At 40.6% G+C, this 12641-nt stretch overlaps 1 protein-coding gene across 1 annotated transcript in view; it reads right to left on the bottom strand.

Moving 5' to 3' along the window:
* LOC139688644 (UNC93-like protein MFSD11) overlaps positions 1–12641 on the bottom strand; it is a 134553-nt gene that overhangs the window by 46189 nt on the left and 75723 nt on the right. The window contains exon 3 of the mRNA XM_071586209.1: positions 7661–7837. Coding sequence (XP_071442310.1) covers positions 7661–7837 — 177 coding nt within the window. The remainder of the gene's footprint in view (positions 1–7660; positions 7838–12641) is intronic.

Here is a 12641-nt window from a genome sequence, read left to right as displayed (position 1 = left end):
CGCTGTGCTGGAACTTCCAGGGAAGGACTGGCCTCTCCATCATGGAACGCAAGGAAAAAACTCCATGCTCTCCATCCTGGATTTCACACGTCAAGCAGTGAGTCCAAATGTACTATTTCTTGGGAAAAACTCCATGTACGAAAATTTCCAAAACATTTCATATATCACATGAGAATTGAATCAATAAAGAGACGCTGTTTAGGCTGAGAGGGAAGAAATTGTTAGGGAAAGGCACGAGGAGAGCGTCCCTGTGGACAGGACTTGCCTTTTGACAAAGGTGCACTTCAGGAAGGAGGAGGATCAGTCCGATTGATTGGTGCTCATCGTCATTGGTTTCCCGGTCAACATAGTGTTAATACAATTAAGTGATGACAATAATGTTTTCCCATTATTATTTATACTTTGGTGTAGTCAGTCCTTTAATACGATAATGTGCACACATCCGCTAAATACGTAGGCATAAACACGCGGTGATGAGCGTGAGTGACGGCATGCACGAACATCTCAATAGGAAGATAATTACGCATGCATATTGCAGCACCCAACAGAACATTTTTTTTCGCGAGATGTAACCGCATAATCGCGAATGAAACTATCATACGATGGCCAATATACGAGAAAAGAAATTGCTTGCAACTTTCTTCTCCAAAAGCAGCCATGTAGCAACTTTTCTCCGGGAAGAAGAAAGAACTGTCACTGCTCTGTGTAGACGGGACTCGCCTGGCACCATGGCAATGCATCTCCGAACACAGCCGAACTTACCATGCAGCGAGTCCAAAGGGGTTAAATCAATGACCCACCCACCTTACCGCTCTGACTTGACCCCATGTGATTATTTCCCGTATCCTTCAGTCAAAAATCGCATGCGTGGAAGGAGGTTCTCCAGCCCTAAAGAAGCCGTTGAAGCCTACAAAAGTTAGCTTCCAGCACTCGAGGAAAATGAGTGGAAAAACTGTTTTGAGAAGTGGTTTACGAGAATTCAAAAATGTATAGAATGCCGTGGCGAGTATTTTGAGAAAATATAGTCATAAAAATACTCCAAGTTCCTTAGCTTTTTTGTATCTCAAACCTTTCGTAGCGACCCTCGTAAGATTGACTTATTAAAAAAGAAAGGTACCTCCTGATGAGGCTACAACTTAATGTTTTATATTATTATATAATATGTTCAATTCTAATACCGTATGAAATTTTCCTGCTATTTGTCATATATTTCGTATTCAGGTAATCAATGCTAATGCACATTGAAATGTCAAGAATATTCTCGATTTGTTAGCAGCCGAGAAATTTACAAGGAGCCTGCTTACAAATAGTAGAGGTGATGTAACAATTGCACATGGTTACATTCAAAACTGTATAAGATGATACTGTATATTATTATTTTATAATGTAATTATTCATGTTTACTTTTACAAATGCATATATCACTATAATAATTACTTGTGATTAGGTGTATAGTAATAACGAACGCATTTTACCGCATTGTAAAAATACATCGAAAATAAAAAGACAATATTTTATGTAGCGTATATTTAAATTAGTAAATTACCTCATTGTTTCTTTTGAGGAAATAGCATTAAACCTGAAAATGATTATCGTTTAGTGTTGGGGCCATGTGAAATATGTCGATGGCACTGAATTGGACACTTGTCGCTACAATGCACATGTGTCGATATTGATGCTAAACATTAACAATATCATTTAATTACATGCTTTAATTATTTAAATAGCGAAACAAAGAGAACTAGTAACCAGAGACGTACTCATAAGGGACGTCTCGGTTGATCATCGGGCAAATTGAACCATCAGAACTGAATCGTAATGTGAGAGAGATATTGCTTAAAAAGGTGATTAAAGTAAAGATTTACGAAGAGTAAGTTATGACTGCACAAGGTAATCTTTAGTAAGATTTTTGATTCCCAAGTGGTGCAGCAAGCGACAAATGACAATGAAATAAATTATTATCAGGTAGTCTACCGCTTAAGGTGGGTGTTGGATGGACCCAGTCTGAATGAACATCGATGCTTTTCCCCGGTTCTCCTATCATAAAACACACCAATGCCCGATTAAAGCCTTCTTCGATTCCGAATACATTCTGCCTCTAATTCATTCCGCGAAACTCGCCTGTATATATATGTATGTATATGTATATATATGTATATATATATATATATATATATATATATATATATATATATATATATATATATATATATATTTATTTATTTGATGATTTCGTCGACGTAACACGGAAGTGCCGAATAATAAATTGGACTTTGAATGAATGTAAAACTCCAATAGCCGTAAACAGTTTACCTGCCTAAACAAAGTACAAATGAAATTAGTTGGCTAGCGCCACAAGTCAAGAAGGGGTAAAGGGTAAAAAGGAGAGGATAAGAAAGGTGAATACGAATACGCGTATTTCGGCCAGAAAGTAGCCCTCTTCAGCGTACTGAAGGGTAATCGTCACTACAACACAAGTCGAAGTGAGAAAGGGTAAGGGTAATCCGAAGAATATATAGTGTTACATGTGTGGGGGAGGGGGGGTTAGTGTAAGAGACAAGAGCCAATAGACAAGGCTGATGGTGGAGTATGAAACGATAGGTTATGTAGTGAGGGGGAGGGGGAATTACACGATCAAGGAAATGACCATTGTGAAAAATCGGGGGGAAAAGTGAAGGGGAAGCTTAGCACAACCGTTAAGCGAACGTAGATGGGGGAGGGAGAAGTGAAAGGCAACCTACAGACAAATAACCGTTGAGGATGTGGGAAAAACGTTACAGAGAATGAAGGGAATACCTCAAAAACGGAGAATCGACAGTTTAGGGAAGGGAAAGGAAAAAGGATAAGAAGCAAAAACGTTGAAGAGATTGTAGGTTCACAATGAACTAAGGGCTATTTTAAATTTAACAGGGAAAAAAGCGAGGAATATGAAATAGGTCCTGTGTCACTGTTTAGGAGATTGTCTCTGTTTTTGAAAATCAAAATGCTCTCATAAGCGTCAAGTAAATTATTCGTTGTTTGTTTTAGGAGATTTAAATTTTCTTTTGTCATGTGGTGTCCTGTTTCAATTATATGCTGTGCCATACTGGCTTTGTCTGGTTTATTGTGTTTGTAGTGGGCGTAGTGGTCTTTATATCTAGTAAGAATGTTTCTGCGTGTTTGGCCTATGTAAAAAGCTTGGCAAGTCCCACAGTTGATTTGGTAAATGCCAGACTTCTCTGTTGTAGGTGTTTTGTCTTTGGTGTTTCCTAGGAGCTGTTTTAGTTTGCTGTTGTTGGTGTAAGAGATTTTCTTGTCAACAGTCTTGGAAATTTTGTCGATAACTCTGGTTAACTGAGGATAGAAGGGTAATTTAATGTATTTCTTTGTTGCGTCTTTTTTGTGTGTGGTGGCCGTGGAAATTAATTTTTTTTAAATCGTTTCTTTAATATGTTGTCGATAAGTGATTCTTGGAAACCATTACGTTTGGCAATATCTTTATGTATTCTAATTCTTTATTCTAAGCCATAGTTTCCAAAGGGACATTTAACATTCTGTGTATGAGAGAATGGTAGACAGCGTATTTGTGGCTGGGATGGTTAAAAGAATGTTTATGGATGTAGTTGTTTGTGTGTGTGGGTTTCCGGTATATGTCAAAAAGTAATTTATCGTTCGATCTATTGAGGGACAGGTCTAGGAAAGGGAGGATGTTATTCTTTTCGGTTTCAACCGTGAAATTGATGGAAGAGAAAAGACTATTGAGATTGTTCACAAAGTCATGAAGTTCACACTTAGTCGTATCGAATACAGAGAAGATGTCGTCAACATATCGTAAATAAACCGCGGGGAAGTAATTGCATTTTTCTTTAAAAGTGCACTCAAAGTGAGACATGAAAACATTGGCAAAGAAGGGAGAAAGTGAGTTGCCCATAGCAGTTCCAAACTCTTGTCTGTAAAATTTACCTTGGAACGTAAAATAATTTTGGTTCATCACCAAATTGGTGAGTCTGACATATTCGTCAATTGTTTTGGAATCTAAGGGAAGAGATTTAAGCCAGTTTTCCAATGCTTGGATGGCAATATCAATGGGAACACTAGGGAACAAGTTAGCGACATCAAATGACACCATGATTTCACCCTCTGAGAAGTTATGGTCTTTAATTTTATTCACAAAGTCTACGCTATTCTTAACTGAGTGAGGGCTAACGAAGTTAAGGTTTGAGAATTGGGAACCAACAATTTAGATAAAAGGTAGGTGGGTGAATCAATACTAGAAACAATAGGTCTCATGGGGCAGTTGGTCTTATGGACTTAGGGGAGACAATAAAGTCTGGGTAAAATGGGATTAGAAACGTAAAGTTTGAATTTTGTCTTCTTATCAATAACAGTAGGACAATCATTTAGGACAGATTTACACTGGGACACAAGTTTGTTAATTGGGTTCTTTTTGACCTCAGAGTAAGAGCCGTTTGACAACAAAATACTGACTTTTTCAAAATATTGGTCTTTGTCCAAAATGACACACAAGTTACCTTTGTCAGCCTTGAGGTAAAAGCAATCTTTAGATCTTAAGCTTTTGACTATTTCAAAGTTACGCTTAGAAAAAGAAGATGGGGTACTTTTAAATGACTTAATGTTATTCTTAATCTGCCTCTCACAACCTTTGCGGATGAAGTCCTTAGTGGAATGATCAAAAAATTTCAATGAAGCTTCTAAGTGAGCTACTAGACCAGATAGGGGATGATTTGGGTTGCAAATTAAAATTCAATCCGTAATTTAATAATTTAAGCTCCTCCTTAGGAAACACCTCACTAGAGAGGTTTAATACGCTATCAAAATTGTCACTGTTTTGAGAAGAAGACATAGACTTACTTAATAGCCACTTGAATTTGCGGTTGGTCCCTCGCGCTTTGTTTTCGACCTTCTTTTTGACCACGTAGTGAATTTTCCTCTCTAGCTCCTGCCAGATCCCGTATTCCAGATTGGTCAAGTCCTTCGTAAGTTTCAAGTGCAGATAATATGCACCGATCTCAAGTTGGCTTCTCTTGGAAAAAAGAAAATTTTATTTTCGCAAACTAAAATTTTCCTCCTAATTTTATTGTTTAAATGAAGGTTCCGTTTTTTGTAAAGAGGGAGTGAATAAATGAAATTAGGAAAGATGTTGTTTTGTTTACAATTTTTAAGAAAACGGATGTCCTCACCAATCTTAGCGATCTTAGTTTTAAGTTGGTGGAATTTCTTTAGCTCAGTTGACTGGAAAGCCATAGTAATGATAGAAATGAGCTCTTACGGCTAGTAATATTGAATGAATGTAAAACTCCAATAGCCGTAAACAGTTTACCTTTCTAAACAAAGTACAAATGAAATTAGTTGGCTAGCGCCACAAGCCAAGAAGGGGTAAAAGGTAAAATTTTTTACACAAGTCGAAGTGAGAAAGGGGAAGGGCAATCCGAAGAATATATAGTGTTACATGTATGGGGGAGGGGGGATGGGTGAAAAAGACAAGAGCCAATAGACAAGGCTGATGATGGAGGAGTTTGAAACGATAGGTTACGTAGCGAGGGGGAGGGGAAATTACACGATCAAGAAAATGACCGTTGCAAAAAGGGGGGAAAAGTGAAGGGTTTTTGCCATTTCTAGCTTTTACTAGCATTTCTCTAGCATTTTACCTTTTACCCCTTCTTGACTTGTGGCGCTAGCCAACTAATTTCATTTGTACTTTGTTTAGAAAGGTAAACTGTTTACGGCTATTGGAGTTTGACATTCATTCAATATTACTAGCCATAAGAGCTCATTTCTATCAATAATAAATTGGACAGCAACAAACAATATAGAAACACATAAAAAGATCACTCAGACGTTAATTCTTGATCATTTCGACGGAATTCTGCTCCGCTATATATATATATATATATATATATATATATATATATATATATATATATATATATATATATATATATATAATACTCCGCTATACAGGTATATATATAAATTATATATATATATATATATAAATTATATATATATATATATACATATACTTCTTATAATATATACTTATATATATATATATAATATATATACATATACTCTTTTCATCCCTCTACTTCGCTCGCCTCATGCTCTCCCCTCTAAAAATCCACTAAAGTCGAAGAGGTAATTTAACGCCGTAATTATTAAGGATAAAATGCAACACAGTTAGAAACAATTTCAAATAGCACTGATTTAGGCGCGAGCCATATTTTTTTAACAATATTATTCGAATTGATAATCAGAAAAATTATTCCATGGATCTACAGTGTCAACAATAAAACCTAAGGGTGAAAGTTGTAAATACACGCAATTGCGTAATTTTAGGAGAAAATTCTGAATAATTGGTGAATGTGAAACACTCTGCATTTTAGGTCGCACTCTGATCATTGCCAGGACGAAAATGAAAAGAAAGAGAGAGATAATATTTTACGAGCGAGAGAGAGGAGCAGAAGGAGAGGCATCGCTGCGATTGGAGGGATATGTGAGAACATTCACGTGCCTCGAAAACAGCATAACGTGCGATGCAAAACGTTTATGCGCATGCGCGCGTCATGATCCACGAGTTTCCCTGATGATCCGGAATGGCCGACGAGTATTACTGAAGTTCAGATGAAATAATCCAAAGGTAAAAACATTGTGTCGCAAAGCGATTAGCAGCATACACAACATTTTCTTAGGTGTTAGCGTGTGGCACCATATTTCCCCCCGACCTCACTCCAGGGTCAAGTTTCAAATTTACTAGGGGCAGTCAAATAAAAACCGAACACCCATGGCCATGAGCCACAGTCCGCAAAAAAGCTAGCTTCATACGCATGGATACTGCCACTGTGTACCTGGCGCCGGTGCCATGGAGAACTGCATAGTGACATCTCACAGGCGCGCGCAGTTGTTGGGTTGTGCGGACTGGTTGTTGTGGCGGGTGTTCGGTGCTCATTTGACTGCCCCTCATTTGTTTTATATGATAGTTTGATGAACCAGAATTGATTTTTTTGATTTATCGGCGACTAATTATGGTTTCCAAGACGGTAATTTTAAAAAATTGGCAATGCTAATCATGAAGATGATATGGAGAGATGGAGTCTCTCCTCATGAGGAGAATACTCCTCCAATTGGTCAAACCACCAAACCATTATGACGCTTCCCTATGACACCCTGGTTGGACGTAAGACATGGGCTCTTTCCTCATCGCATCGATACCCTTTTATCTCCTGTGACACACCGTGAGAGGGGGACCACGAGAAAACATTGAGACTTCTCGGAGGAATGCGCAGCGTGGGAGACCAATGACATCCTGCTAGTTCTATCAACGTTTTCCCACAGATATTCGTGGTATTACTTGCTGATGTTCGTCATCCTTAAGAAATTGACACATAATTGGTTTCTTGATTCCGTGACGAAGTGGCGGCAAACTCAATCCGTCATTTTCGTGACCCTAAATACTTTTCGTGCGTGGAGTCTCCTCGCCGACACAGACGTGCATGCTCTTGACCGAATTTCACGGTCCGAGAAGAAACTCGTGAGATGGTGCGTGCCAGATACGAACAAAGTCATTATTGATTCCTACGGAACCAAAATAAACCCCAGTCGTGGTTTTATCCATTGGAGGTTGTCCGTGAAGAGGAGGATTCATTCGGGCGAAACGTACCTGCTCTGCAGCATGGCCCAGAAGAGTCCGGCGTTCCGCGACATCGTGGAGGAGTCGGAGTTGAGCGTGAGGTAGTTGCCCTGGCCCGTCCAGATGATGGCAGCGCCGAAGCCCATGACTGCCGAGGCGACGTAGAGCAGCCACGTGTACGGCAGCAGGAAGGACAGGATGAAGAGGCTGCGGGAGAGGAGAGAACCCGTACGCTTAATGGATGACATGTACGCATTGCATCGGGGGCTCATCAACTCGCGCCTGGGGTTGAGCGGAACGAAGATGGGATTATGATTGATGATGATGATATGATGACGAATTGATGATCGGGCATGCGGCAAAAATAAATGGAGAAGAAAGAATAATTCGCTCTTGCGCAGAAGAGCGCCTCAATACTCTATTAGGCAGTTCTTGAAAAGAAAGCCCAAAAAACAGCAAAGATATTATAATTAAGAATATTATGGCCCCATGGAATCCAAGTTATTATAATAACATTATAATTCATTCGGGGCCTAACGGTCCTAAAGAAAATATTATGGCCCCACACTACTTAGGTGGATCAAACCACAAAGATGAGATAAGGGAGATACAAGTACGGATAGATACAAATACTCGTTCTTTCCCCGGACAATCAGGAATCATAATAGTAAGAAGTCAATGTCACTAGAATAGAAATACCCAAGACATTTCGATTAAAAAGTCAGGACAAGATTGAACGTCGCGTTAGACATAAGGTATATTTGTACGTGCATCTGTTGATAATATATGCATTTTCATGCGTTTAAGTTAAAAAGGCTTTCGCAAGATTATCGTATTCGCCTTGGTGGGTGTATATTTGCATGAAAATTATGGTTTTGTATTTGGTTCCACTATCTTTTACGGTTGGTGACCTCACATCCCCCGCCACACGCCCTTGCGGTGACCAGTAGGATATTGTCTAGATGAATGTAACCATTATTAATACCATTTAAATGCCGCGGCTTGAGAGGCGAGAGGGTAGCCCTACGAGAATAGGTGAGCGAGGGCTGTCCATTATCTCACCCGTGCAATTCAATGCACCCACGCGAGAAGGAATAATAGGAGAAGCATGCGACGGGGCGAAGGAAGGAATGAAAGTAGGTGGGAAAGCTATCAACTCATGTTTCCTGATGATTAACCTTCAGCAGGTCAGTTAGCAAAATGATTGCAGTCATGCCTGAGTGCATTGCAAAATCAGTGTGAGATGGGAATGGAATGAGAATCGATGCAAATAAAAGGGAGGGAATGAGGCTATCGAGTGAGAGGAAACCAAAGCGGGCCATTGAATCATAAACGGCAAGCAAAGGAGCAAGTAGAACATTTCACTTATCTATGTACTCTAGGAAATGTTTTAAACGAAAGTGAACAAAATATTAAAATAAACGAAAAAATGCCTCAGGCAAGGAAGTTTTTACATGATTTACACTGAAAAAATTATTGAAATCTCAGGTGTGGAGAGAGGCTTTGTGCGAGTCAGAAACTTTGTGGATGAGGGAAGCGGATAAGCAAAGATTGGAGGGTTTTCAGACGTGGATGTGGAGAAGGATGGAAAGAGTGAAATAGAAGGGAGAATGCGGCGTAAGCGAGACGGGGAGAGAGAGAGAGAGAGGAAGGGATTCGAACAAGTACAAGGAGTATTTAATCGAGGAATACGTAATCACTGTTCGGATTTCATTTTTTTCCATTTTCACAAGCCAATAGACGGGGTTGACAACAGTGAGGCGTCCGCATCACAGAACTCTTCCCAGAGCACAAACGCGTTTACTCATTAATGATTACCTATTACTACGCGGGAAACTCGTTGCGCTAGCCCTGACATCTGGTGGTGATTCCAAGAATCTTTAAAAATAGCCAGGCAGAATGAAGGGAAGCGGAGGTAAATTATTTTCGTGCAGTGTTACTGTGATTAGGCTAGTGTTTGGTGAGACTTAAAAATGTCGCATGTGATAAAAAGTAGGTTCTTCAAAAACCTACTTTAACCAGTAAGACACAATTAATAAGAGGAGGGGAGTCAAGTATGCCCTCTACCAATCCGAATCGAATCCCACCCAAAGGAATCACGTCCATTGATTATGAGGGTAAAAAGAAACTTAAAACTTCCACAATAAAGATTCGATACCTCACACGACCATGGTTTCGATGCTGTGCATCATCATCTACACCTGATAATGCCTCATAATGAAGGCATTCCACAAAGTTAAACCTGAAACTGTTATGTTTACGTCCATTGGTGATGGGGATGACGGCATGACACCGCATATGACGGCTGGGACCCCAGAGGGCATTTGGTGTCCGATGGCCTTCGGGGGCGAGGCGAAGACGAGCGATTGGTCCTTCTGGGGAGGCCCTGGTGGGGCGCCGGCAAAAATAGACGCCCCTTTGCGCAAGGGGGGCGCGAAGAGAAAGGGGGATTGCGGGCCACGAAGCTGGCGCCAATTCTGCCATTATCCAGTGAAAGCGAAATCCGGATTCGCTCACCAAACGCATGCAGCTAACCTGATTCCGCAGTAATCCAAATCTCCGCTTAATTTAGGCTCTAAGAATGTGGTTTTAGGGGAGGGTGACATTTTCAGAGTTGAACTGGACGTCATTGGCCGACAACCATTTCAAAAGCGAGGGGAGAGAATCATTAAATTTGAATATCATAAACTTGATCCCAAATTTGTTTTCAATTGAATTCATTTGATACTTGTCCCAACGATTGAGAATGTTGGACGAATATCGTTGGTGTTTTTTATACTATAAAAATGAACCACGGTTACGAAACAAGTAAGGGAAAAACATTTTTCAACATACCCTCGCCTTCAGTTGGGCACGGGTGCAAATATCAAAAGCAAACTCTATAATCCCACTTTGGAAATTGGATCGCATGCGATTACGATCGCTGAGCACTGCTGGATTCATCGTCTTGATGTTGAAGTCAACACAATACACCACTTGCAAGTGCTGCAAAGTACCTCAGGCTTCGCTTTTCAAAACTTATTGGAAAATTAATATCCATTGAAATATGAGGCCACCATTATCTTTCCTTCCTAGAGATGAAGTTGAGAAGAGATCGCGGAATTGGGGGAAATTGGGTGAGTGGCCATTCTGGTCGTCCTCAGCTTGAGACGTGCCGATCGAAGAGTTCCCTTGGCAGGATCCGGGAGCCGAGGGACGGGTTTCCCTCCCACTCGCTCGCTCGGCGCGTCACGGAGTTGCCAGGGGGCGGGCTGAGACCACAGGGGCGGGGGGGGGGGGGGGCGATGAACCACAACCTGGTGTTCGACAGAGTTCATCGCTGACACCATCCCAGTATCTTCAATGGTGCACCTCTAGTGGCTGTGGACGGGATTGACCCCTGTGGGCTACGCCATGGCTCTGGACGAAATCCATTGCTTGGGTGGACCACAGAGCAGAGTGTAGTATATAACATTCGTCTCCTTTCATTCCCCCGGATACTATTGTAAGATCAAGAATAATACGCAGTGGGTGATTTGTAAATTTGCAAGCGAAAGATACGTGGATAGGCTCCAGTGAATTTTCGTCAGAGGAAATAAATTTACAAAGTAAGTGATAGCTATGGATACGGAGAATATCCTATATGCTGTAGTTTAATGATATTATCATTATTTTGCTAGTTTACCGTTTAAGGTGGGTTTTGTATTGACAAATATAATTAGCCCCCCGCATCAATTTACTTATCTCCTTGCACTTCCTACTGCTTAATTCTGTGATTTAAGTTTCCCATTTCATTTTCTAGAGTATCTTCCATATCATTTCGTCTGTTATCCATCGCTTCCTTGTCTTTTTCGTATTTAATGTCCCTAAAGTTTCATTTTCGGCTTTGTATATCACTTTTCTGACATGGTCTCATCTTTCTACCGTTGTATCCGTCTCCCTGTTCTCATTCATACACTTTTTTACTGACTCTTAGTACTACTTATTTTCGTTCCGGGTAATACTTACCCTATTCATTTTTTCCCACCTGTCTTCCCTGTTTTATCCCATTGAATCTAAGGTCACTTTGGTAATAAATAATGACCTGAATCCTCATCCGCTACCGGAAACATGTGCGAATGGATTACCATATTAACAAATCTTTGCCTAACCATAGTATTGTCTAACTGATATCTCTTTGAATAATAAGGTTTTCCAAGCACGATCTACCAACGGTGCTTAAGCCAAATGCTCATTATGATAAACCCCTTCTCCTCCACAGCTGGATTTCTAACCCCCCATGGTCATTCCTCGTTCAGAAGCCGTAGTCCCTCACCTCACTCCCTTCTTTCCCTTCTCCCACCCCCGCTTTCAATCCATCGTAACAGTTAAACACATCCTTCCAGGAGCACCCGCAATTATTTTCTCTAATTAAAGGTATATCCGGTCTATTTCTTCCTCCAAGAGAAAACTGGATGCCATGTAGATCTGAATAATGAGCCTGGTCTCAATATCTTCCTAACACTCCAAGCTCGAAATATTATTTGGCTTGCTCCTCATCTATGACTTCTTTTCTGCTGCTGTCGATTCTGCTTCACAAGGATTTAATCTAATGAGGACTGCAGAAGTTTTGCTTCTAACGGACGGCAAACGGCCTAGAGGCCCGAGTCCCGTAGTTGCCAGGACTCATATCTAATATGTCTATCATTGTTGTATGGGATAATTAAGTGAGATGTTTTTCTGTTTGCTTTTTGAACAGTGATATTAACGCGACACCATATCTCGAACGGCCGGAGAGAGATGCCTTTCGCAACTACCTCACTGAGGAATAGACACTGCGAGGACTACTTTTCGTCTGCCTCCTATCCTTCGACCTATGTGGCATGGGTGACCCTACCAGGAGCAGTTTATCATTGCTCCTGAGAGCACAGCTCTGGGGGTCATCTGAATGCACAAGCTCTTCCACTATGTCAAGGTTGTAGACAACGACTTTTGAAAGGTTTCCGCCCTTGGATTGGGAGGAAAATCATTTATGGGACAACTGGACCGCCCA

The sequence above is a fragment of the Hetaerina americana genome, unplaced genomic scaffold (assembly GCF_022747635.1).
Source record: "Hetaerina americana unplaced genomic scaffold, ioHetAmer1.1.p SCAF_21, whole genome shotgun sequence".
Taxonomy (NCBI): domain Eukaryota; kingdom Metazoa; phylum Arthropoda; class Insecta; order Odonata; family Calopterygidae; genus Hetaerina; species Hetaerina americana.
Note: the sequence above shows the minus strand (reverse complement) of the source record. Positions and strands in the feature narration are given on the sequence as shown.